This window comes from Bos indicus x Bos taurus, chromosome 2, assembly GCF_003369695.1.
Source record: "Bos indicus x Bos taurus breed Angus x Brahman F1 hybrid chromosome 2, Bos_hybrid_MaternalHap_v2.0, whole genome shotgun sequence".
In the NCBI taxonomy this organism is placed as follows: Eukaryota; Metazoa; Chordata; class Mammalia; order Artiodactyla; family Bovidae; genus Bos; species Bos indicus x Bos taurus.
The window spans coordinates 44,579,011-44,605,826 of record NC_040077.1 but is presented as its reverse complement, the minus strand read 5'-3'; the positions used below and the strand labels follow the sequence as shown (position 1 = coordinate 44,605,826).

The window sequence follows — 26,816 nt, the reverse complement described above, 5'->3', positions numbered from 1 at the left end:
GACTCGATGGACATGAGTTTGAGTGAACTCAGGGAGTTGGTGATGGACAGGGAGGCCTGGTGTGCTATGATTCATGGGGTCTAGAACAGTCAGACACAACTGAGCGACTGAACTGAACTCATTGGATTGAGGGTGCAAGACTTTTATGTTCTGAGGAGAAACAGAGATACAGGATTTGGAGAGGCGGAGAAGATAGAAATTAGTTGAATGAATAGATGAAAGATGGATGGGTTAATACACGGACAAATTGATAAACTAAAATAAAATATTCATTGGGTGTCAGGTAATATAAAATTCAGTGGGAGCCGGTTCATGGTAGTCGCTTCAGAATTCCTATAAAAGAGAAGCTTGGGTATAGCAATCTAGTTGGAAAGACGTCTGGAGAAGGGTCTATGTGATGAATGAGATTTGTCTAGACTCTGCGATATCTTAGTAATGATACTTTAGATCAGACTAAGCAAATACCAAAGAACAGGGAGGAGGCAATGATTGAGATAATGGCTGGAACTAATGCCCCTCAGGCTAACCTGCAACTCTTCCACTTCAGGCATATGTAAGATACTTTAACAGGTTTACATACAAAAAGCTATCAGCAGGGAGACAACATTTAATTCTCCATTGGGATAAAGTAGATAGGGGAAGGATTTCATTAAAAGGTATATTTTAGTTGACATTTACCACACCTGAAAAATTGACTTAATGGTCTAAACACAAAGAATAACATAGACCTTCAAAGGCACAGAAAATTTACAGATTTTGGCAGATTGTTTAGAACCTGGCTGAAGTGGGGCTCAGGCTGGAGGTGAAGCAGTGACCCAATAATAGGCTTGCATGTTATGCCAAGAATTTTGAAATTCATCCTGTGATTGATGGGAACTGCTAAAGGATCTCTGGTGTGAGAGTGACGATGATAAATTACAAAACATTTCAGGAAGAGCATGGTTGTATACACTTGAAAGAGGAGCAAGATGACCACCCCAACCTCTTTTTTATAAATGAGGAATTAGGGGGAAAAAAAGAGTAGAACAAAGGCCCTACACATAAGGGATTGATATTCTAGTGGGGAGAAGCAGACAATAAAAAAATAGATACACGATGAAATATCAGAGTGTGGTAAGTGTTAGAAGAGAAAAGCCGAGCGAGGCACACCAGCATTGGGTGGAGGTACTGAATACTTGCCTCAAGACAAAGTTAATGTTCTTTCCACTAATCTCACACCCTTCATAAAAAATAACAGGATTTCAAGATCCTCTCTCTTTCCAACACAAGAGCTCCACAATACTGAGATCTCAATCCAATGCAATGCTGTCCATATATTTCAGTCTAATAACCTTTTTCCCTTCTTAAGTATCTGTGTTTTGCCAAAATGCAGAAAATGAGCAAATTCCCCTCCAAATGTTTAAGGATTTGCTACCAGAATGCATTGAAAAGCTTTCTCCTCCATTATGTCTAAAGTGTCTCTACATTTCATCCAGACACAGCTTTAAACTATTTCTTAAAATCTTTAATTTCCACAGCTTGGCTCACAAGAACTTGTGTGTCTCCTCTCTCTTCCTTCATCTTTTTGTTTAAGAAACATGCTGTGAGAGCTTGGTTTGGTAGACGCTTTGCTAGGTGCCGGAGAAGGCAATGGCACCCCACTCCAGTACTCTTGCCTGGAAAATCCCATGGACTGAGGAGCCTGGTGGGCTGCAGTCCATGGGGTCGCTAAGAGTCGGACAGGACTGAGCAACTTCACTTTCACTTTTTCACTTTCATGCATTGAAGAAGGAAATGGCAACCCACTCCAGTGTTCTTGCCTGGAGAATCCCAGGGATGGGGGAGCCTGGTGGGCTACCGTCTATGGGGTCACACAGAGTCGGACACGACTGAAGTGACTTAGCAGCAGCAGTAGCAGTTGCTAGGTGCAGATAACACAGAGCAGGGCAAACCACAGCCCTGAATTCAGTACAGCTGATAGTTGTACAGTGTGGATAAGTAGAGGCTCAAGCCGGGTGCCTGCACCCATGAGACCAGGGTGGAAAGACCAGTTGCTCTTGGGCCTTAGATGCTATTTTAAAGTAGATACAATTTTGAGTGCAGCGGGAAGTGCTCAGAGGTCTATAAAAGGGGTAAGGACTTTCATTCCTCGGTGGCTCAGACGGTGAAGAGTGCTGGAGACCTGGGTTCAATCCCTGGGTTGGGAAGATCCCCAGGGGAAGGAAATGGCAACCCATTCCAGTACTCTTGCCTGGAAAATTCCATGGACTGAGGAGCTTGGTAGGCTACAGTCCATGGGGTCCCAGAGTCGGACACGACTGAGCGACTTCACTTTCAATGACTTTCATTAAGGGTATAAGTAGGTTCTCCAAGAATTAAGTCTCCAAGAGTTAAGTGTTAATCAAGTCCTACCCTTCAATACCTGAGGCCAATTAGAAGAATGTAGATCCTAAATCGACTGAATCAGAATATCTAAGGCGGGAGGGGGTGGGGGGCAGAAGCAGGCAGTTGAATCATGAATATGCTCCCGGCCATTGTTATGTACTCTTAAAACAGGAGAGCCTCTGGCCTCTTCAACGTTTTCTCACTTGGCTTTCACCTGAAGTCGGTACTATTATCATCCATATTTTACACAGGAGGAAGTTGAGGCATAAAAAAGTTGATTAACTTGCCAAGGTGACGCGGAAGTAGGGTTGGAATCTAGACCAATCTAAACGCTGCTCTTAAATATCAGAGTACAGTTATCTCCTGTTGTTAAATGATTTGTTGCTAATACTTCAACAAATACTGGACTTGCAGTTTGAAGATCCACTAAATTTAGTCTGGTGAACTTGGCGATCCGCTTACATTTTGAATTTCAAGTTTCTAGATGGTAAAATTTGGGCCCAACCTCCCTCCCCACCCCGCAAGGTGACCTGAGGGGTAGGGCGGGACAACAAGGCGGGGAATGGAGGCGATCGATGATTTGGGCACTCCGCCCCCTGTTGGATTGGCTCGAGCCTCTCCCGCTAGGCCTGTTTTACTCCCGCGCACTCCGGGGCCCGCCCCCGCCGCCATCTTGGTCGAGGAGGGAGCGGGCCGCACGCGGGAGTAAACAGCCCGATCTGGGAAAGTGGAGCTGTGGCCACGTCCGGGTGCTGCAGGGCAGCGGCGGAGACGACGCAGGCCTATCCTCGTACGTCGGGGTGAATGCTGGGGTGTCAGTGCTAGGCGGCGGGGAACCTTCAGCCTGATCAATCTCCGCCCCCTCGCGGCGAGACGCCTCGTTCCCCGGGCTTCTCCCGCCCCCAGCTGGTCTCCTCCCCCTGTTGAAAGCTGCCCGGGAAAGTGGTGGCGGGAGCGGGTCGGGACCGGATCGCGGCGTGGCCCTGGGTGCGTGTTGCGGCGCTCAGGGGAAGGTTAGGCCTTTGGGTTTGTGCGCCAGGGACCCCGGTGTAGACGCGGTGGGGCTGTGAGCCCGCGGCGGGAGCGCGGGTCTGGGGCCCGGACTCACGCCGGGCCGCCCGGGTCGGTTTCCATCGGTCACCGGATTGTCTCCTCTTCCGGTCCGGGCCTCAGGGTGGCCGACATGACGGCCGCGGATCAGAGCCCCCTGGCACCGCTGTTGGAGACTTTGGAAGACCCTTCCGCCTCCCTTGGAGAGCAGACCGACGCTTACCTGACCCTGACCAGGTGAGGCCTGTTGGGGGTGGATGGGGGTGGGGCGCCCTGGGGGGTCGTAGGGGGAAGACAGTCCGGGTGCTGCACGCCGAGCGAGTTTGTGTATTCAAGAAGCTTTGCAGCTTGTGGGGGGACGCCGGGGTCGCTAGTGAGGCGAGATGGGGTGGGGGGGTGCGTGCTGGGTGACATTCTGGGGTGCAGGTGCTGCTGCCCTTACGGTGTCTGTTTGGAATGAGGAAGCCTGCACGTGTGTCTTGTAAGAGGAGGATTAAGAAAAGTTTGGGAGGGATTTGGCCAGAGTAGTGGTTTTTCAGTGTAAGCCACCTGTATTTCGGGACAGTGGGGAAACCCAGAATTGGTTTTTTAATATAGAGCAATAACTCGAGTTTTATTTAACCGCAAGTGCTTCGCACTGTTTTCTCCCCTGCAGACTGTTTTTTTCCGACTTATCTGTCGGTTGTTTGGAAATTGATACAAAACGATAAATGTTTAGTAAGTTTTAGTAAATTTGTAACTAGCGATAGGTTTCCTTGTTTCCTCTTCACCTAGCGAAGCTGTCAAAACGTGTACTGTGTGGATGCACAAGTTATTCTGAGGTTTATTCGCGTTTAGTTGTTGTTTAGTCGCTAAGTTGTGTCGAACTCTTTGCGACCCCGTGTAGCCCACTCTATCCATGGGATTTTCCAGTCAGGAATACCGGAGTGGGTTGTCATTTCCTTCTCCAGGGGATCTTCCCGAGCCAGGAATCGAACCCACGTCTCCTGCATTGGCCGGCAGATTCTTTACTGCTGAGCCATCAGGGAAGCTTCACTTTTTCAGATGTATATCGCATTAAATATTCTTAAGTATCTTAAGTACTGGATCAATTTGCCAATGTTCTAACATGATGTTTAAAAAGATTGTGCAGGTATTTCATAGTTCATTTTTGTATCTGCCATTTGCATAAACAATGCTCTTTCTGCTTTTAAGTCGTATGACTGGAGAAGATGGAAAAGAAATCATTACAGAAATTGAGAAAAAACTTCCTCAGCTATTTAAAGTTTTAAAGGTACGTATCTGTGTTGTAAATAGTAAATAGTTTTTTTTTTACTTTGTGGAGGGAAAAAGATTTTGCTAACTAACTCAAAAACTTTGACTCTAAAATAAAATAACAGGGATATTATAGTACTATTTGAGGACTTGCAGTGTATCAAGTGCTGTCTGATTTTCTTGTTTTCTCTTAATCCTCCCTGTCCAGCTGAGGCTCCTCTTTAATCCCCACTTTGCAGAAGAAATGGGTTTAATGTGTGTAAATTTAGCTGCGGTGACCACTTGAGTCCAAAACTTTCACTCTTAATAGAACAGTGCTTCTAAATGATTCTGTAGTTTTGTCTTTGATCTACTGTGTCAGTAACATTCATTTTTTTATCTTCACTCACCCATATTTCTGCCATTCTTGCTTGGTTAAAAAACAGTTATTATGCTTATCTTGTTTGCTTGTTTATAGGGAGGTTGTGTAGTTTAGCATCAAACTGAGGACATATATTCTTGTTCTCGTTTGAGTATACTGTGGCTTTGTGGCTTTCCTAAACACCTAACTTAATTTCCTTGTTTTTGGAATGAAGAGGTTGAACTAAATCTCCAAAGTCCCTTTGAGTTCTTATTTTTATGACCCTGTTTTTGTGCTTCTACATGGAAGTAGTCTAAAGGTGTTTATTGCACACTTAAGCATTATTTTTGTCTAAATATTGAGGCACTGGGGATACTGCCTTGCCTAACCTTAAATATTCTTATAGCTTTCAGTTCTTTTTGTTCATATAAGGAGGAACTTTACTGTGTAGTAGTTCAAGACTTAGCCATAAGTAAACAATGTTAACGGTATTATCCCATTTTTCTTTGTCGTTTTCACATTCCAGTACTGTTTGATGTGATGATGACATGTATCATCTATTTGGTATTTGAGAGTATGTAGGATCAGGAAATCATTTACATGCAATTTGAATCAAGTTGCATTGTTTGTAAATAGAGTTGGTAACTAAAATGCCTGATGAATAATTATTTGGAAGCCTGTGGGTGGTTAATGATAGGATGATCAAAAGTTGATCACACATATGCTAGCTGCTATTTAGGAGATGCAGTATTAGCTCTCATAGTCTTCAGTGTGTAAGACTTCATCTATTTGTGATTATCTGAACAGATTGCCTTAATATCCCATGTATCTCAGGGTTTAGTATTTTGGATGTTTGGTTGGATTAATTATAAAATGGGTGCTCCAAGGAAGTGTCTGTTCTTATGACTGCTAACATTTACCATTCTTCCTAGTCAAGCATAGCAAATAGTTGAAGATTTCTTGGATATCTGATTTTAGAAGCAAGGGGGAGACTTGAAGATACATTAGTTTGGAATAGGAAATGGTACCAAGAAAGATGCAAGGTTACAAGTAAATGTAGGGTTAGGAACAAATGGAAAGACTTTTGCCTTTGACAGATTTGAGATTTATAGCTTTTACATGTAGAATATGGGGTTGAGCTTTGAACTCCAAATGGTCATGGATTCAGAATCTTCTATCTGAAGTATTGAGATGACGTTTAAAGCCACTTGCACTTTAGCTACTTAGTGAATGTTACTTCTAACTCCTTCCCTCTCTGTTAGAGGTGTTGTTCCACTCTATAGCTGAATGTCAGCTTTTGCCTTTGAATCTTTGCTTCCTTTATGTAAGTTTTGCTCCTACTTTTACTTCTTTTCTAGTGTCTTCACCATCTTCATTTGTTGCCCCCCGACTTTTTTTTTTTTTGCTTTCAGGTGTGCAGAGATGCTCTTTTTTTTTTTTTAAAGGAAAATTCTTAGCTGATCTCCACATAGTTTCCCTCTTTCTTTGTCAGGCTGTATCCCTGGTCTCTAAATCTTCAGTTCAGTTCAGTCACTCAGTTGTGTCTGACTCTGCGACCCCATGAATCGCAGCACGCCAGGCCTCCCTGTCCATCACCAACTCCCGGAGTTCACTGAAACTCACGTCCATCGAGTCGGTGATGCCATCCAGCCATCTCATCATCTGTCATTCCCTTTTCCTCCTGCCCCCAATCCCTCCCAGCATCAGAGTCCTTTTCAATAAGTCAACTCTTCACACGAGGGGCCAAAGTACTGGAGTTTCAGGTTTAGCATCATTCCTTCCAAAGAACACCCAGGGCTGATCTCCTTTAGAATGGACTGGTTGGATCTCCTTGCAGTCCAAGCAACTCTCAAGAGTCTTCTCCAACACCACAGTTCAAAAGCATCAATTCTTTGGCACTCACCCTTCTTCACAGTCCAACTCTCATATCCATACATGACCACTGGAAAAACCATAGCCTTGACTAAATGAACCTTTGTTGGCAAAGTAATGTCTCTGCTTTTGAATATGCTATCTAGGTTGGTCATAATTTTCCTTCCAAGGAGTAAGCGTCTTTTAATTTCATGGCTGCAATCACCATCTGCCGTGATTTTGGAGCCCAAAAAAATAGTCTGATACCATTTTCCACTGTTTCCCCATCTATTTGCCATGAAGTGATGGGACCAGATGCCATGATCTTCCTTTTCTGAATGCTGAGCTTTAAGCCAGTTTTTTCACTCTCCTCTCTCACTTTCATCAAGAGGCTTTTTAGTTCCTCTTCACTTTCTGCCATAAGGGTGGTCAGATCAGATCAGATCAGTCGCTCAGTCGTGTCCAACTCTTTGCAACCCCATGAATTGCAGCACGCCAGGCCTCCCTGTCCATCACCAACTCCCGGAATTCACTCAGACTCACGTCCATCAAGTCAGTGATGCCATCCAGCCATCTCATCATCTGTCGTCCCCTTCTCCTCCTGCCCCCAATCCCTTCCAGCATCAGTCTTTTCCAGTGAGTCAACTCTTCCAATGAGGTGGCCAAAGTCCTGGAGTTTCAGCTTTAGCATCATTCCTTCCAAAGAAATCCTAGGGCTGATCTCCTTTAGAATGGACTGGCTGGATCTCCTTGCAGTCCAAGGGACTCTCAAGAGTCTTCTCCAACACCACAGTTCAAAAACATCAATTCTTCGGCATTCAGCCTTCTTCACAGTCCAACTCTCACATCCATACATGACCACAGGAAAAACCATAGCCTTGACTAGACGAACCTTTGTTGGCAAAGTAATGTCTCTGCTTTTGAATATGCTATCTAGGTTGGTCATAACCTTCCTTCCAAGGAGTAAGCGTCTTTTAATTTCGTGGCTGCAGTCACCATAAGGGTGGTATCATCTACATATCTGAAGTTATTGATATTTCTCCCAGCAGTCTTGATTCCAGCTTGTGCTTTTTCCAGCCCAGCGTTTCTCATGATGTACTCTGCATATAAGTTAAATAAGCAGGGTGATGATATACAGCCTTGACGTACTCCTTTTCCTATTTGGAACCAGTCTGTTCCATGTCCAGTTCTGTTACTTCCTGACCTGCATACAAATTTCTCAAGAGGCAGATCAGGTGGTCTGGTATTCCCATCTCTTTCAGAATTTTCCACAGTTTATTGTGGTCCACACAGTCAAAGGCTTTGGCATAGTCAATAAAGCAGAAATAGATGTTTTTCTGGAACTCTTTTGCTTTTTCCATGATTCAGCGGATGTTGGCAATTTGATCTCTGGTTCCTCTGTCTTTTCTAAAACCAGCTTGAACATCTGGAAGTTCGCGGTTCACGTATTGCTGAAGCCTGGCTTCTTAATCTTACTCCCTTTTAATCTACTCAAGGATTTGCTGATTTTTGCCATTAAAATATAATTTTGTTTTTAATCAACTTTTCCATCTAAAAATTCATTTGCAGTTGTACTTATTTGTAAAAATGTGGTTTTGTTTTTGTAGACTCACATTGCCAGTCAAAACTCAGAGCTCAGTAGTGCTGCTCTACAGGCCTTGGGGTTTTGCTTATATAATCCCAAAATTGCCTCTGGATTATCAGGTAGGTTTGTTGTGATGGAATATTTTAGAGTTTATAGTTTGATATTGTTAAATGTACTGTTATTTCTCAATTTCACAACCTGTAGTTTAGGGTTTGCTTTTGAGAATGAGTCTGTAGATTATATCATTAGATTATATCATTGTAGTAAAATTTCTTAGACATAGCTCTAGCTTTGATAACTATAAAATTTGTTCTAAAAGAAAATACAGTAAGCCTATTTTAAAATGTTGAGAAACCATCTTGATAATAAACATACCTGTTTTTGAAGTTTATAATTAGATAGAATTAATTTTGGGAGGTGGATGGGTCATTTATTTTATACAAGCATGTGTTAAGGAATTTGCTATTAGAAAAGTTCTTTTACATAGTGGTAAATTAGATAATTTGGAGCTAAAAGTGGTAATGAAAGCACAGGATCTGATGCTCTTCTGAGTTTTATAGCATCCTTGACCCTCTGCATCCTCGGATGCAAAACTCATGGAGATCTCAGTACTACACCATTTCACGTAAGGGACTTGAGCATCTCCTGGTTTTTGATATTCCTGAGGGGAAGTCCTAGAACCAATCTCCCATGGATATCAGGGGAGGACTATAATCCTAATTGTTGCTCTATAAGTAGCTTCTCATAGTATAGGTATGGGGATGATCTTTAGAGATGGATAATTAGGAATAGGGAATAAAGATATCAGAAAGTTGTTACCATCTTTTTTTCCGAGGGAAAAGTTTCCACTTATTTAATATACAGAAATGTTAGCAATCTGAAGTAGGAGTTGTTCATTTTGTAGCAGAGATACAGGATTTATAACATCTTGCCAAAAATTGACTCGTACGTTCAAACCTAATCAATCAGTTCAGTTGTGTCCAACTCTTTGCCATCCCATGGACTGTAGCACGCCAGGCTTCCCTGTCTATCACCAACTCTCAGAGCTTGCTCAAACTCATGTCCATCAAGTTGGTGATGCCATCCAGCCATCTCATCCTCTGTCATCCCCTTCTCCTGCCTTTAGTCTTTCCCAGCATCAGGGTCTCTTCAAATGAGTCGGTTCTTCACATCAGGTGGCCAAAGGGTTGGAGTTTCAGCTTCAGCATCAGTCCTTCCAATGAATGTTCGGGACTGATTTCCTTTAGGATTGACTGGTTTGATCTCCTTGCAGACCAAGGGACTCTCAAGAGTCTTCCCCAACACCACAGTTCGAAAGCATCAAACCTAATAATAAGATCCTATAGAAATATTTTAGTTGAAAAATTATTGATTTCAAGTCTATTATCTGTTTTCACTGAGTATACATTCTCTCTGACCAGAATTTTGTGTTTTGGGGGAAAGTTTGATTATTAGCATAAGTTTTCTGGTCCTTTTCTCTGGATATGCATTTAATTTTAATGACAATGACAATTATTTTTATCTGTTACGGATTTTAAAGGATGTAAAAGATTCTGCATAATTAAATTTTTTTTTGCTTGTTTTTCAGAGATAAATATTCAAGAACTGCTTTCAAAACTGAATGATATTGTTAAAAGTTCAGATAAAAATGTACGTACTAGGGCACTTTGGGTGATATCCAAGCAGACGTTTCCCACTGAAGTCGTTGGCAAAGTAGTGAGTATAGTTTTTGTATGTCTTCTTAACTACATGCCACTTAAAAAATAGAGGCTTACTTGATTTGTGTTTGTTTCTGTCTTTCAGGTTTCTAGTATCATTGACTCACTAGAAATAGTATTTAATAGAGGAGAGATGCTTTCTGCTGTTGTGGATTATGAAGCATTAAATGTCATTATAAGGTATGAGTTTGGATACTATACAAATTAGAATAGTTTCAGTAATTTAGAATTGAAGGAATAATCTTTTGGGACTTGAAATTGAGTTAGACATTGAAAGAAGGAAATGTCTTCTAGACTAAAATTCTCAAAGTAATAGGAAGAGGAAAGTAGATGTGCATTAAGTTACCAGGTTTTTTTTATTTTTACTGAAATAGTCTTTAAAATATCTCTGTTAAAGTTTTTGCAAAAGTTTAAAAAATAGAGACTTCTAAGTTGGCTATAGCAGGTAATTTGAAAGTGAAAGTGGTAGTCACTGAGTCGTGTCTTGACTCTTTGTGACCATATGGACTGTAGTCTGCCAGACTCTTCTGTCCATTGGATTCTCCAGGCAAGAATACTGGAGTGGGTTGCCATCCCCCTCGCCAGGAGATCTTCCTCACCTGGGGATGGAACCTGGGTCTCTTGCATTGCAGGCAGATTCTTTACCACCAGGGAACCCGGTAGCAGGTACTTAGGAAAGCATTAAAACAATTTCTAACAGCGGATGAGGGGAACAGGGAAATCTTCTATCTTCTTCCTACCCATCCTTGCCTTTCACAATGGGTATGCTGACAACACAAACTATTGATGTGCTTTATCTTAACTTGTTTTTCATTCTTTAGTTGAAACTGTTCTTTAGTTGTTGAGCTATATGCTTTAACTAGTATTCTGATGCCCTGATTGATGTTCACAGTATATCATGGTTCTCTAGCTGTTCTCTCCTATAAGAATATAATTTGTGTAAAAATAATTACTAAAGTTTTTTAATCTGAAGAAAGATGATGTGTTTTCATTATTTGAAAAATTTATTAAAATAGGGAAGTCTACAAATTATGTTAGATCTATTTTTGTGTGTGTGTGTATTGTAGATAATATTCTAAAATAAATGGACCATACTGTGCATATTTCTGTGTACTGTTTACTTTCCCGGTAGTTTAGACATAAAGGTAGTTTAGAAATAAAACTACTTAAACTAATTTAGTCATTGATTTCTCTATTACAGACTAATTGAACAAGCCCCAGTTCAAATGGGAGAAGAGTCAATTAGGTGGGCAAAATTGGTCATACCTTTACTGGTTCATTCAGCCCAAAAAGTACATTTGCGGGGAGCCACTGCTCTAGAGATGGGAATGCCTTTGTTGCTTCAGAAACAGCAAGAAATAGCATCTATCACAGAGCAGCTTATGACTACCGTAAGTAATACTTTTTTGGATATTGCACTGTGAGGTTTTGCACCAAGCATAGGACTCATATTGGTGTAATTGCACTATGATCTAGGAAGTTCCTCTTTGAATTAAATTTAAGAATTGCTTGAATTAATATCACCCACTTCTAATTACGGTAAGGAAAGGAGCTGTCTATTCAGTGTTAACTGCAATCCTGGCATTTTATTTCATCCATAAAGAATGAAGAAATTGCATTTTTGGAAAAGGGAGAGCGTTATCTGATTCATCGCTATCTGGATTGTTACAGCATAATCCCAGGAGCTACAGATTTAAGGCATAAAAGTGCATGTAGTGTGTACAATTTCCCATTATTATTTGCCCAAAGTTTTAGGTTTTTCAGTCTTTCTTGTAACATTTATTGAGTACCTGTTATGTACTGGACATTGGTTTAGGTACTGTGTATATAGCAGTGAACAAAAGCAATTTGTTTTGGAGCTTATTTTCTAGTGGGAGCAATAAAAAAGTATGTAGTACATTTAGGAAAGAGATTATGGGAAACAGTGGGGACTGGATGAAAGTGCTTTCCAAGAGAAAGGGTGATGTGGTCAGAGAAGGAAAAAGAATAGGTGATTTGAAGGGGTAATAGGAGTTAGCTAATTGAATGATGAAGAGTAAACTTATTCAAGTTAGGAACCGTGGAAGCAAAGGCCTTGTTCTGATGTGCTAGGTTGTGTTCATCAAACACTGGGCAGTGTGATAGAGTGAATGAGGATGAGAGGGTAGAAGATGATGTCAGAAACAGGGCCAAGCCACATAGGACCTTGTAGACCATTGTAAGCACTTGGCTTTTATTGCTTTATTGCTTGGTTTTAAAGCATCTGGATTATATTGAAAACCATATTTGAAGGTTTTGAGTCTATGAGTGATATACGTACAGACTTGGCTTTTAAGGGGATCCCTCTGCCTATGTTAAAGAAATTCTAGGCAGGGGTTGCATAGGAGCAGGGAACCCAGTTGGGAGATAGTACAGTAATCCAGGCAGAGGGGGAGACGTCCACATTCTAAAACCTGGGGTTTTGTTTTTTTAGTTTTTTAAAATTCAGGATTCCTCATGGTAATGCCTGAGCTAAAAGTAACTCCAATGTTTTTGTGAGATTTTTAACTGATAAATATTTATTAATTTTTTAAGAGCTTATATAGGCAGTCCTTGAACAGCTCAAGTTTAACCCGTGTATAATTTATAATTGACCCTCTGTATTCGTGGTTCCTCTGTGCCTTTGGATTCAGCCAACCACGGACTGTAGTACTGTGGTATTTACTGCTGAAAGATACCCAAGTGTAAGTGAACCACACAGTTAGTAACACACTTTATTCAAGCGTCCACTGTATAAGATTCTTAATGATAAATTTGAACTCAAATTTTCTCAGATGTATTACCCATGAAGCTATTAATGTATTTTTTAAGTTAATAGAAGTTAAAACATTATCATTTGAACTCTGATGATATGCATGCTGAAGTGTTTTAGGGGAAAGTATATTGGTAGGGGAAAAGAAAGCTATATTGATGGATGGAAGAATGGCCGGATAAGTGATAAGACAAGCATAGTAAAAATGTCCAAGCATATACTTGGACATTTACTATAAACTGTCAGCTTTGCTATATGTGTGAAACTTCCTGATAAAATATTGGGAAAAAATTACTTGGCTGAGACAATCCATGTAATATTGCATTCTTTTCAGGAGTCTTTTGGTAAATACTTTTGCTTTTGTTTTCAGAAATTACTTTCAGAACTCCAGAAACTGTTTATGAGTAAAAATGAGACTTATGTGTTAAAATTGTGGCCTTTATTTGTCAAACTTCTTGGGAAGGTAAGTTCACAGTTAAGGTTTTTATACACACCAGACCTTTTATTTTCTTAACTTTATATAGTATAGTTGATCCTCATTATTTATGTGTGCCATATATATGAAAATTGACCTACTTATTAAAATTTATTTGTAAACCCAGTGTCAGTATTTGTGCTGCTTTTGCAGTCAATTGTAGACATGTAGAGTGGCAACAAATTTGAGTCTTACATGTACTCATGCATGTTCCAGTCTGAGGTTGAGCCAGGGTTATGTTCTGCTTTTTTTGCTCTAATTCTCAATGTCCTTTAAACAGATGTCCATTTCATGATACATTTGGTGCCACATTTTTCATGTTTTGCACTTTTTCTTGGAGATTTCAGTTTTAAATGGCCCCCAAGTGTAGTGCTGAAGTGCTCTCTGGTTGCTAAGTAGAGGAAGTCTGTTGTGTGCCTTAGGAGAAAAAGCGTGAGTTATAGTGCTGTCTGCTGTGAGCTCAATGTTAGTGAATCAAACTGTATATATTAAATAAGTTGTCTTTAAACCAAACACACATGAAGCAAGATTGTGTGTCAGATGGTTGATGAAAATGTGATCAGAGGCTTGTAGGAAGCTAATCCTGCATTTTCCTTAGAAGCCATGGCACAGAATTTGCTAATACAGTATCAAGGCAACTTTATAGAACATAACTAGTGAATAATGAGAATTGACTGTATATTCTTTATTTAAGCCTGGTTTTGAGGGGGAAGTTGTGATTTTTTTGTGTGTGATAAGCATAATATTTATCATAACCATCCTAAGGTATACAGTTGAGTGATATTAAAAGCATTTACAGTTGTGTAAACATCATCACTGTCTATACCCAGAACTTTTTTGCCATCCCCCAAAAAAACTGTACATGTTAAATAAGTAGTGGCTCCCTCTGCCCCTCTTCCGGCAGCCCCTCGTAACCTCTATTCTGCTTTCTCTCTGAATTTATTTGCTAATTCATAAGTTTTGATCTTGGTTCCATTTTGAGTTTATTTTTGTATGTAGAATAAGACAAGGATCTGGCTTCATTTTCTTGCAGGTGAATACTCCAAGCACCATTTGTTAAAAAGACTGTTCTTATTGAATGGTCTTGGTAATCTGGGTAATTCTTATTGGTTATCAGTTAACAGTATATGTGAGAGTGTTTTTGGAATCACTTTTCCATTGGTCTATTATGTTTTTCCTTAAGCCATTACCATAGCTTTATTTTTGGTGGCTGCATCATGTGGCATGAGAGATCTTAATTCCCCAATCAGGGGTCAAACTCATGCCCACTGATTTGGAAGCATGGTGTCCTAACCACTGGACTGCCAGGGAAGTCCTCACTACCATACGCTTTAATTACTGTAGTGTTGTAGTAGGTTTGGAAGTCAAGGGAGTTAGTCTTCCAACTTCGTAATTTTTTTTTTCCAAAATTGTTTTGGCTAAATGGGATTCTTTTATAATGAATTTTTGAGAGTAAGCTTTTATTTCTCAGTTGGAAAAGGACTTTGGAATTTTGATAGAAATTGCGTTGGACTTGTAGATTACTTTGGATAATATTGCTGTTACAATGATATTAAATCTTCCTATTCATGAACACGGAATGATTTTCCATTTATTTAGGTCTTTTCAAATTTCAACCCTACTTTGTAGCCTTTAGTTTTTCATCTTTGATTAAATGTATTTCTAAGTATTTAATTCTTTTAGGTGCTAATTCTTTTAGGTTATAAATGGAATTGCTTTCCTAATTTGCTTTTTAGATTGTTCATTGCTTTTGTGGAGAAACAACTGATTTTTGTGTGTTGGTCTAGTATTCTGTACAGAGAGCCTGGCGGGCTGCAGTCGTAAGAGAGTCAAATGAGACTTAGTGACTAAACAACAACTTGTACTCTGCAACATTGCTGAAAGTATTTTATTAGCTCTAGTGGCTTTCTTAACAGTTTTTGTGAATTTCTAAGCCAGTTTTTTATTTATATTCTGTTCAGATTATGTGTGGATTGTAATCACTTGTGACTGTTAATGTTCTATCCTGTGTATTTTTTTATTGGAATACATTAGACGAATGTTAATAGTGCCTATAATTGTTTCAGGCAAGTAAAAAACTTCTTAATGATTTTTCCTTTTTAGACCTTGCATCGAAGTGGGAGTTTCATTAATTCTCTGTTACAGCTGGAAGAACTGGGATTTCGTAGTGGAGCACCCATGATTAAAAAAATAGCTTTTATTGCTTGGAAGAGTTTAATAGATAATTTTGCTTTAAATCCAGGTAAGTAATATTTTAAGACTGATTTTTGTTATGAGTTTTACTTAAGCAAGATGAAAAAGCTTTTTTTTTTTTTGGACTTAATACTGAATATTTACCTATCATTGAGTATTTTAGGGGAATAAATTTGTAGCTAACAATAGAGTTTGTAAAGGCCAGGCATTATTGAAAATCATAGGTATAAAATTTACACTCTTTCAAAAACTGAACAAAGTGACATGCCATTTGTGGTTTTCTTAGTACATTCCAGCACTTACTTGAGCATTTATGTACTTCTCAGTTATCATAATAGACCTCAGATGGTAAATGGTAACACTTTCAGAACGATTAAGTATTATCAAAAGTCACAAAGCCAGTAGACTAGAGCAAACAGTTGTGATTGCTGTGGAATACAAGTATCAGTGACAGAGGAATTTTTTTTCAGGACCTTTAAGAATAGCACCTAATAGTGGGTTAACATTAATATATAGGAGTGATTCCTTTTGATGTTTCTTACCCTTATCTTTTTATTGTCCATTGGAAGTGTTTAATATACGTATGAGAAAGTATTTTTCCCATAAGTGAGAAGTATGAGTCTGCCTGTGTAACTGTAGTTAATCTTGGATGTAATTGATAGTTTATAAGATATGCTAAGTAATGTTGATTTCATCCTGTTTTCCCTTGCAAAGACTATTAATAATCCTTGTTCCCTTTGAAAATGTGCATTATTTGCATTAACTACAACTACTTTTATTGAAAATATTGGCAGGCGTATATTTTAATTGGAAATGTCACCGTTGTTGATAAGCTCTCAGTGTGAGGTACTGTATTGTTGAGGATTAAATCTACTGAAATTGTATATCTTTGAGTTAAAGAATAAAATGGGAGTGACTTGAAGATCAATAAAATGCTATCTGATTTGAAATAGGTCAAGATCTAGAGAGTCTGACTGATACTGTGTATTCATGAACTCATTAAGGAATCAGATGCTTGTCTTTCTCTTGTCGTTGTCAATATGCTTTTGTTGCAGCCTATAGGAAGGAGGGAAGGCAGAAGGGGCAAAAATGAACTTCTTCCCAGAGAGTCAACAGTCTATAACAAAGTTTCAGAAATTCCACGTACGCTTCTGCTTAAATCTCACTGGGAGAATGGCTAAATGGGAGACTAGATAAAGTAGTTCAAAAGTAGACACCAATTCTAAATAAATGTGAATATTTAGATAATATATCCTAAGTCTCATGGCACCAACAGTTAAAATGTTTGATAAAAGAAATAACTAGTAGATTTTTTGAGATTTCCCTAGTGGTCTAGGAATTAAGACTTTGCCTTCCAATGCAGGAGATGCAGGTTTGATCCCTGGCGGGGAGCTAAGATGCCACCTGCCTCGTGGCCAAAAAACAAACCCAAACATAGAAGCAATGCTGTAAAGAGAAAAAAAAAATTCAATAAAAACTTAAAAACTAATAAAATTTTTAAATGACAGCCTTTTATGAGGTAAAAAAATATGCTCTATTTTGTGGTCTATAAAATGGGGATAATGAGAATACTCAAGCAGTTAGAGTTACTGAACATTTTAGCATTTAGGCTGGGCAGTTTGTTGTGAAGAACTGCCCTGTGTGTCAGTGGAAGTTCAGCAGCATTCCGAGATGCAGCCCACTAGATACCAGTAGTGCTCTCTATCCCTGCCTCCCAGTTGGAACAACCAAAAATACTGCAGACATTGCTGAATGCTGGGAAAGTCAGCCCTGGCATAGGGTATCTAATAAATATTACTGTTTTTTGTTTTTTTTTTTAATAAGTCTTATTAAGTATTGTGACCTAACTGTATGTCAGCATGAAAATTTTGGGGCGAATAGGAATAGCCACTGACTAAAGAATTTTTTAATTCTCTTGCTAAAGTAAAAGACTTATTGCATGCTGTCATTCTTAAAGTTTAATCTTTAGCTCTTCAGTATTTTCACTTGGGTGTTTCTTTTCTTTTAAGAAATACTGTGTAGTGCAAAAAGACTGAAGTTGTTGATGCAGCCTTTGAGTTCTATCCATGTGAGAACAGAAACTCTAGCGCTGACAAAACTAGAAGTCTGGTGGTATTTGTTGATGAGACTAGGACCTCATCTTCCTGCTAATTTTGAACAGGTAACATTACAAGTGTTGATTATGATACTTGATGTGTTTTTTTTAGTAGTATGTTCTTAAAATCCTACCAGTCTAACTTTCAGTGCTTGGCAGACCAGCGGACCATGTTATATATAAAAAATGTTTTTCACCCTGACACAGAACTTGAGGTCATTTTCCTTAAAGGATATTCTCCAGTTGTCTGAAATGGACCTCTACAGCCTTTTTAATCAGTAGACACTCATATGTCTGTTCTTATTCTAGAGACATTATGAAAGATTTTTTTAAAGGAATTGCATATGACTTGGAATATAATTGAGAGTAGAGTCAGCATTACTGAAATAGAAATCATGTGCTACACTGGGTAGATGATACAAAGTTGGAGTAATTCTAATTTTTAAATCTCTTTCTAGGCTATGTAGTGATAACCAATCATTTAATACCCTTGTAGCTTTTCATTGTTACACATGAGTTTATTCCTTTAGATTTTGATATCTTTGCTGGCATTTAAACTTGTTATTTTGTCTAAGTTAAAAAAGGGTAGCTCTGATAACTACTCTTATTTATTTTTAATTTATATTTTAATAATTTTATTTTTATTTTTGTGCTGGATTTTTGTCACTTGGCATGGGCTTTCTCTAGTTACAACAAGGAGGGGCTACTCTTTGGTGTGTGGACTTTGCATTGCAGAGGCCTCTCATTGCAGAACACAGGCTCTAGACGAGTGGACTTCAGTAGTTGCAGCTCATGGGCTCTCGAGCCACAGGCTCAGTAATTGTGGTACATGGGCTCAGTTACTCCACAGCATGTGAAATCTGCCTGGACCAAGGGTTGAACCCATGTCCCCTTCTTTGGGGACAGATTCTTATCCACTCTGTCACCAGGGAAGTCCTTAATTTATTTTTTATTAAAGTGTAGTTGATTTACATGTATTAGTTTCTGGTGTACAGCAAAGTGATTTAGTTACATATTTTTCATATTTTCCATTATTACAGGATACTGAATATATTTCCCTATGCTCTACAGTAGGACCATGTAGTTTAGCCATCCTGTATTTAATAGTTTGTGTCTGCTAACCAAGTGCCCTGTCGAGTCCACCCCCACCTGCCCTCCCCCTTGACAAACACAAGTCTGTTCTCTGTGTCTGTGAGTCTGTTTTGAAAGTAAGTTCATTTGTGTCATTTTATTTCCACATGTAAGTGATACCGTGTGCTATTTGTCTCTTTTTGACTTCACTTGATACAATAATCTGTTGGTCCATCCATGTTGCTGCAGATGCTATTATATTTCATTTTTTTTATGACTGAGTAGTAGTCTGTTGTATACATATACCATGTTTTTTAATGCATTCATCTGTTGATGGACCTTTACATTGCTTCCATGTCCTAGCTATTTATTACAAATAGTGCTGCTCTGAACATAGGTATGCATGTGTCTTTTCAAAGTATAGAGTTTTGTCCAGATAGATGCCCAGAAATGGAGTTACTGGATCAGATGGCAACTCTATTTTTAGTTATTTGAGGAAATTTCATACTGTTTTCTATAGTGGCTGTACCAATTTACATTCCTACTGACGTTGTAGGAGGGTTCCCTTTTCTCCACATCCTCCAACATTTGTTGTTTGTAGAGTTTTTAATGATGGCCATTCTGACTGATGTGAGGTGGTACCTCCTTATAGCTTTGATTTGAATTTCTCTAATGCAGTTAATGAAATTGAGCATCTTTTCGTGTGCCTATAGGCATGGAAAAGTGTCTGTTTAGGTCTTCTGCCCATTTTGATTGGGTTTTCATTACTGAGTTGTGTGGGCTGTTCATACATTTTGGAAATTAAGCCCTTGTTGATTACATCACTTGCAGATATTTCCTCCCATTTGGTAGATTGTCTTTTCATTTTGTTATGCCTTCCTTTACTGGGGCTTTACTATACTGAGTACATTTAATTAGGTCCCATTTGGGATTTTTTTTGCTTTTATTTCTATTGCCTTGGGAGACTGACCTAAGAAAACATTACTATAATTTATGTCAGCAAGTATTTTGCCTATGTTACTTTCTAGGAATTTTATGGTGTCCTGTCTTATACTTAAGTATTTAAGCGACATTGAATTTATTTTTGTGTATGGTGTAAGGGAGTTTGCTGCTGCTGCTGCTAAGTCACTTCAGTCATGTCTGACTTTGCAACCCCATAGACGGCAGCCCACCAGGCTCCCCTGTCCCTGGGATTCTCCAGGCAAGAACACTGGAGTGGGTTGCCATTTCCTTCTCCAATGCATGAGAGTGAAAAGTGAAAGTGAGTCACTCAGTCGTATCCAACTCCTAGCGACCCCATGGACTACAGCCCACCAGGCCCCTCTGTCCATGGGATTTTCCAGGCAAGAGTACTGGAGTGGGGTGCCAATGCCTTCTCCGAGGGAGTGTTCTACTTCATTGATTTACATGCAGCTGTCCAACGTTCCCAACAGTACTTACTAAAGAGACTGTCTTTTCACCATTGTATATTCTTTTCTTTGTCAAAGATTGACCACAAGGTTTATTTTTGGGCTGTCTATTCTGTTCCATTGATCCGTATATCTGTTCCTGTGGCAGTTATCACACTGTTTTGATTACTGTAGCTTTGTAGTAGTCTGGGAAGGTTATACTCCTGTGTTATTTTTATCCTCAGGATTGCTTTGGCAATTCTGGGATGGTTCCATATGGCTAATTTAATAGCAATCCCATTAAATTGTTTTGGGTAGTATGGCTATTTTAGCAATATTCTTTCAGTGCAAGAGCATGGGATATCTTCTCATTTCTTTTTTTTTTTTTTTGTCTTTATAATTTTTAATTATTTTTGACTGTATTGGTTCTTCATTACTTTGCTCAGGCTTTCTCTAGTTTTGAGGAGTGGTGGGTACTCTCCGTTGCGGTGCACGGGCTTCTCATTGTGGTGGCTTCTGTTGCAGAGCACAGACCCTGGCGTGGGACTCGTTAGTTGGAGCACTTGAGCTCTAGAGCACAGGCTCAGTAATTGTGCACAGACCTTCCCGTTTCTTTAAATCATCTTCAGTTTCCTTTATTAATGTTTTGTAGTTCTCAGAATAAAAGAATTTTACCTCCTTGATCAAGAGTATTCCTAGGTATTTTTTTATGTGATTTTAAAAGGGATTTTTTACTTTCCATTTCTGATGATACTACTGAATAGAAGTGCAGCAGATTTCTGTGTGTTAACCTGGTATTGTGCATACCTTGCTGAATTCGTTTATCATTTCTTCCTCAAGTATACTTGGGGTTTTTTTTAGCAAGTTCTTTTTAAATGCTTAATTGCTTACTATATTGAAGTTTTTAAATTTGTTAAAGCATGGTCAGTTCAGTCGCTCAGTCGTGTCCAACCCTTTGCGACCCCATGAATTGTAGCACGCCAGGCCTGCCTGTCCATCACCAACTCCTGGAGTCCACCCAAACCCATGTCCATTGAGTCAGTGATGCTCTCCAACCATCTCATCCTCCATCATCCCCTTCTCTTCCTGCCCTCAATCTTTCTGGGCATCAGGGTCTTTTCAAATGAGTCAGTTCTTCACATCAGGTGGCCAAAGTATTAGAGTTTCAGCTTAAAGCATGAACTAATTAAAATTGGACATTGATTGTTAGCATGTGATTGGGATCATAATTTTTCCAAATTCTACCATTATTAGTTCCTAGTTGGCTATGGTGCTCAGTCATGTATGACTCTTTGACCCCGTGGACTGTAACCCACCAGGCTCTTTCCATGGGTTGCCATTTCCTTTTCCAGGGGATCTTCCTGACCACGGGATTGAACCCCCATCTCTTGCTTCTCCTTCATTGCCAGGAGGATTCTTTACCACTGCACCACGTGGGATGTCCTCCTTGTAGGCTAATCTTACCCAATTGTCCCATCCATTCCTTCGCATAATCTGCTTACTGGCTAGATTTGACAGGTCTTGGAATAATCTTAGAAATGAGCTTGAAGTTGTCTTAGTTCATATTTTTTAAGGTGTTTTTTTAAAAAGCTTAAAATGGTCTATCTGCCAGTAACATTAAAACTCATGTATATGTTATTTTGTAAAAGCTCTTTACGTGTATAATTTTCCATCTGGAATGTAGTACTGAAATTTATAAATAATATATATTTAGGGCAAATATGATTGTAATATGATTTTTCACTTTTCCAGATTTCAGTTTCTACCTTGTGTATCAAGGCTGATAAAATTTCAACATACTAAGACAATTGATACTGCTTCTTAAGGAAATTTAACTGTATTTTGTAAGACTTTTTAAAAAATGACATTTATGCAGTTTACGGATACAGTTCCCTGTCTCTTTTTTACTTAATCCCAATAGGTTTGTGTGCCTCTGATTCAGAGCACAATAAGCATTGATTCTAATGCTTCACCTCAAGGGAGTTCATCTCGTGTAGCTACTACTCCAGGTTTAAGCCCTATGACCCCAGTACACAAAGGTAAGAGGTAGATCTACTTGTTTTTGTTTTTGTTTTTTTCTGTATTTTTTTTTAAAAGACTTTGAATCAAGTTTTTGTTCCATGTAATTTACATAAAATTAGTCACATAATTTTGGTTCCCATATCACAAAATTGTTTTGTTTTCTGTATGAATTAGGACTTCCCTGGTGACTCAGGTGGTGAAGAATCCAATTACTGTCTCCTGCTGTCATTGCATTATTATAGTTGGATAAGACAACTTTTTTCCATGACATTATGTAAAGTGCATTAGATCCTTAGGTTTGTTTTTAGAATCTTAGGAGTTATTATTAAAAGTAGCAGGTCTGTTCTAAGTCAAATTTTATATTTTTAGAAATGCCTGCATGTTAATATTTTAAGGGTATAGGTAAATGCCTGAGATTTATTTTCATTTAAATGGTGTATGACACTCATCTTTTGTGTGTGTAGGACTCTTAATCTTGTTCTTCTTAACCTGGTATGTTTAGTTTTGTTTTGGGGCTGTGACTTCCTCGACCGGGGATCGAACCTGCACTCTGCTGGGGTGCAGAGTCTAATCAGTTGGACCACTGGGGAAGTCCTTAGTAAGATTAGTATTAGGAACTCTGTTATGGGCTTTAAACAAAAACTCTTCAACTTTTATTTGAGAAACACATTATTTAATCTTAAAGGTACATTGCATTGAAATGATGTAAAATATATTTGAGTAACTAATCATGCATAACTTAGCTGTTTTGTTTTTTGAAGGTGCTTCTCCATATGGAACTCCTGTAACCCCTCGGATGAACTTGAATTCAAATTTTGGAATGGCCACAATCCCCTCTATACAACTTTTGGGGCTTGAAATGTTGCTTCATTTTTTGTTGGGTCCAGAAGTCGTGAGTTTTGCTAAGCAAAACAAACTTATACTGAGCCTAGGTATTTAATTTTTAAAAAATAATTTCAATTATTAAAACAATTCAGAACACTGTAATTGGGGTGAAGAAATTTTATGTCTTTTAATAGAAAACATAGCAGACCACCTAACATTTTATATTGGGAAATTTATTTCATAAAGCTTTGGTTTTGAATAACTGTCTTTTTTTTTCTCTTTTAGAACCACTTGAACATCCATTAATCAGCAGCTCTTCTTTTTTCTCCAAACACTCAAATACACTTATCACTGCTGTTCATGATAGCTTTGTTGCAGTTGGAAAAGATGCTTCTGGTGAATATTTAAGAGAAGATTTTTATTGCTTAAACTTGTGTTTAAAAATAAAATAAATATTTATATGGTGCCACTTGCTTCTAGATTGTTCTGCAAGAGCTTTATATGTAATTCATTTAATCCTAATAGTAACCTTATTGTGTATTAGCCCATTTTGCAGATAAGGGATTGTGTTGTACAGAGAAGTAACTAACTTATGCCTGGTTACGAAGTGATAGAGCTATGATTCAAACCTGGGCTTTGTGATTTTAGTATCTATACCTAAACCTCCTGTGTTCTAAAGCCTATCAAATAATGACACATTTCAAAAATAAGATAGTTTGCTATTTAACTTGCTGGAAGATTTTTTTCTAGTGGCTTTCAGATATCCTTCTGAATCTTGGTTTTTCCTTGTATCAAAAATAAAAAGTGTTCAATAACAGAAAATATGATTGATAGAAAAAATTATCCAGAGTGTGTTAGTCCATTTGAAAACATATTTCTCTAAACAGAAATGAGGTGATAGTATATTATAAACTGAGTTAAAAGGTTGACTATTACAAGGAGAATTGTATTTCAAAGTATTGCTCAGTTTATTTCGGTAGTATAAGCATAAAAGGGGGAGCCTTTGTAGTTATATATACTTCACTCTAAAATACCTTTTATTTTGTTTGGCAGATGTAGTTATTAATGCTATTTGGAAGGAGTTAATTAGCTTGGTGAAGTCAGTTATTGAATCAGGTAAGCACTGTAATGATTAAGACTTTTATAGCAGCCAGTGAATTTTTTGGCTTTCATATATAAAATTTATTTTGAAATCACTTAAAGTATTGTATCTTCTAGACTTCTATTTAATCAAATTACTTTATTTTTTAAAAATTACTTTTTAATAGCTCTCTGAGTATATATTTTTACTCCTGAATTGACTGTATTTTCACTCCTAAAGATACATCTTTAGAACTATAACCCTTCTTGTGCTTTTGAATAGGTAACAAAAAAGAGAGACCAGGTTCTGAAGTTTTGACTCTCTTATTAAAATCTTTGGAAAGCATAGTGAATTCAGAAGTATTTCCTGTATTGAAAACACTGGTAAGTACAATACCTGTATGCTGGAATTTTAAAACCATACTCTGAAATTGAATTTTATTTTGAAGGTACTAGCACAGATCAAGATTTGGGAAGACATTGTATATCAAGTATTTATCAGCAATTTAGCACTGAAATAAATGCTGTCCCATTGGTTTTGCAGTCATTTGAAACCTTAATAAAGTAAATGAAGACAATGGCAGCTCTCACATCTTCCAATATGATGAGAAAAAGCATAGGCTGTACAGAGAAAATGAGATAAGTGTGAAACTTGAACTGAAGAAACTCAGATGAACACTAATTTTATAACAAGATTGCTGGGCTCCACTAATTGTTACTTTGTACATTTGAAAAAATACCTAGTAATAATCTTGTAGAGCTTTTGCATTTTAACTGTGACCGATATAGTAGAGAAAAGAAAGCAAATTGGGAATACTTTTTGTAATAGTGAGTTTCCCAAAATAATCTGCAGATGGAACAAATCATACCCTTACATAAACTTTGAGTCTGTTTCCTTTATGTGCATGACAGTGATACCTGCTGTGACAGTAGAGGATAGTGGTTAATAGCCAGGCTCTAGTATGAGGTTGAACCTCAGCCTGACTACTGACTGAGTGAACTTGGATACTTTATCTATTTCCTTGCCTCTCTGTAAAGAAGAGATGTAGTAGTAGTTTATAATTAAATGAGTTGATAAATGCAGAGCACTGTGGGCTGGAACAAAATAAATGTGTGTACGAATGCATAATTATCATTAGTTTCTATTCAAAATGAGAGTATATGAAACCATTTTCACTAATTTTTGTCATGTCACTGTTATATACTTCAGGTTAATACTTGTGTATTAATACATTTGGATGGCAGTTTGATAGGCTCTGTCACATTTGAGAGATGTGTCTTAGATCCAGCTTTTAGTTAGAAGTCCTTTGAATATTGGCTTCTGGCACTAGTGAGTATGTAATTGATTGCAGAATTTCTTTTTGTAGTATAAAAAATAGCCTCTAGGGCCATTAGTTTTTAAAAAGTTTGAATAAGCTATGCATATTCATTTATCAGTTAAGAATATGTCTGTAGACTGAAAACTGTTTCACAGTCAGGTGAAGAAAGTTCAAAGTATCTCATAGTATAATATCAATAATGTCATAAAAGAATAGATACATGACAGCCAGCTCAGGAAGTTATGTTCTCTGTGTACTTTATATGGAAAGTTAGGTCTAAAAAAACTCCAGACTGACAGCATTGATTATTCCTGGAAATAAGGAAGGACCTTTTTTTTTTTTATGTTTTGTGTTTCTGTACTTGAATGTTTTAAGCTAATAAGAATGTGTTTACATTAATGACTGAACATTACTTATAATAAATTGTTAAAACTATATTGAATACTAATGACTAATGTACAGTAAAACCTTTTGTCTTTCTTAGGTTCTCATGGAAATTACAATTAAAGGACTTCCTCAGAAAGTATTAGGTTCTCCAGCATATCAGGTTGCTAATATGGATATTCTTAATGCAAGTATCTTAGATGTAATGATATGATTAAATTAGCTAAAAATCCATGTTTTTTTAAGTTAGAGAAACTTAGATTGCAAAATTCAAAAAGAATTGAATTTGAATATACTGATTATACTAAAGGAAAAAAATCATAGACAAAGTATAGGTGTGGCTCAGAAATAATTACAAGTTCAGTTCCAGACCACTGCTAAGAAAGTGAGTATCAGAATAAAGCAAGTCACATGAAATTTTTGGTTACCCAGGGTATGTAAAAGTTATGTTTACACTATATTATAGTCTACTGAGTGTAAGTAAATAGCATTATGGCTTAAAAAAACAATGTACATACCTTAATTTAAAAGTACTTGATGGCTAAAATTGTTGCTTAATCATTTGAGTCTTCAGTGAGTCATAATCTTTTACTGCTTGGGGGTTTCTCCTCTGTATTGATGGCTGCTGACTGATCAGAATGATGGTTGCTGAAGGTTGGGGTGGCCATGGCAATTTCTTAAGACAACAGTGATGTTTTCTGTGATTGATTCTTTCATAAATGATTTATCTGTAGCATATAATGCTGTTGGATAGTGTTTTACCCACAGTAGAACTTCTTTCAGAATTGGAGCTAGTTCTGTCAAATATTGATGCTGCTTTTTCAGTTAAGTTTATCTTGTCATTTCAGCAGTCTTTACAACATCTTCACGAGGAGTAGATTCCGTCTTAAGAAACCATTTTCTTTCCTCATCCATAAGGAGCAATTCCACATCTGTTTACATTTTATCTTAAAATTGCAACAATTCAATCACGTTTTCAGGCTCCACTCCTAATTCTAGTTCTTTGCTATTTCTACCACATCTGTAATTACT

General features: G+C 38.0%; 1 protein-coding gene across 5 annotated transcripts in view; it reads left to right on the top strand.

The window, feature by feature from the left end:
- Window positions 1-3,025: 3,025 nt before the first annotated feature.
- Window positions 3,026-26,816, top strand: part of RIF1 (replication timing regulatory factor 1) — a 62,327-nt gene continuing 38,536 nt past the window's right edge. For 4 of the 5 annotated variants that reach the window (XM_027561025.1, XM_027561017.1, XM_027561007.1 and 1 more), the window contains exons 1-16: window positions 3,026-3,154; window positions 3,538-3,651; window positions 4,609-4,687; window positions 8,467-8,563; window positions 10,033-10,160; window positions 10,248-10,342; window positions 11,364-11,553; window positions 13,303-13,395; window positions 15,511-15,649; window positions 17,610-17,761; window positions 22,076-22,193; window positions 22,938-23,108; window positions 23,287-23,397; window positions 24,055-24,117; window positions 24,365-24,465; window positions 25,885-25,971. In XM_027561025.1, the coding sequence (XP_027416826.1) occupies window positions 3,548-3,651; window positions 4,609-4,687; window positions 8,467-8,563; window positions 10,033-10,160; window positions 10,248-10,342; window positions 11,364-11,553; window positions 13,303-13,395; window positions 15,511-15,649; window positions 17,610-17,761; window positions 22,076-22,193; window positions 22,938-23,108; window positions 23,287-23,397; window positions 24,055-24,117; window positions 24,365-24,465; window positions 25,885-25,971 (1,728 nt within the window). In that variant the 5' untranslated portion in view covers window positions 3,026-3,154; window positions 3,538-3,547. The remainder of the gene's footprint in view (window positions 3,155-3,537; window positions 3,652-4,608; window positions 4,688-8,466; window positions 8,564-10,032; window positions 10,161-10,247; window positions 10,343-11,363; window positions 11,554-13,302; window positions 13,396-15,510; window positions 15,650-17,609; window positions 17,762-22,075; window positions 22,194-22,937; window positions 23,109-23,286; window positions 23,398-24,054; window positions 24,118-24,364; window positions 24,466-25,884; window positions 25,972-26,816) is intronic. The other variant, XM_027560998.1, reaches the window with a different exon arrangement.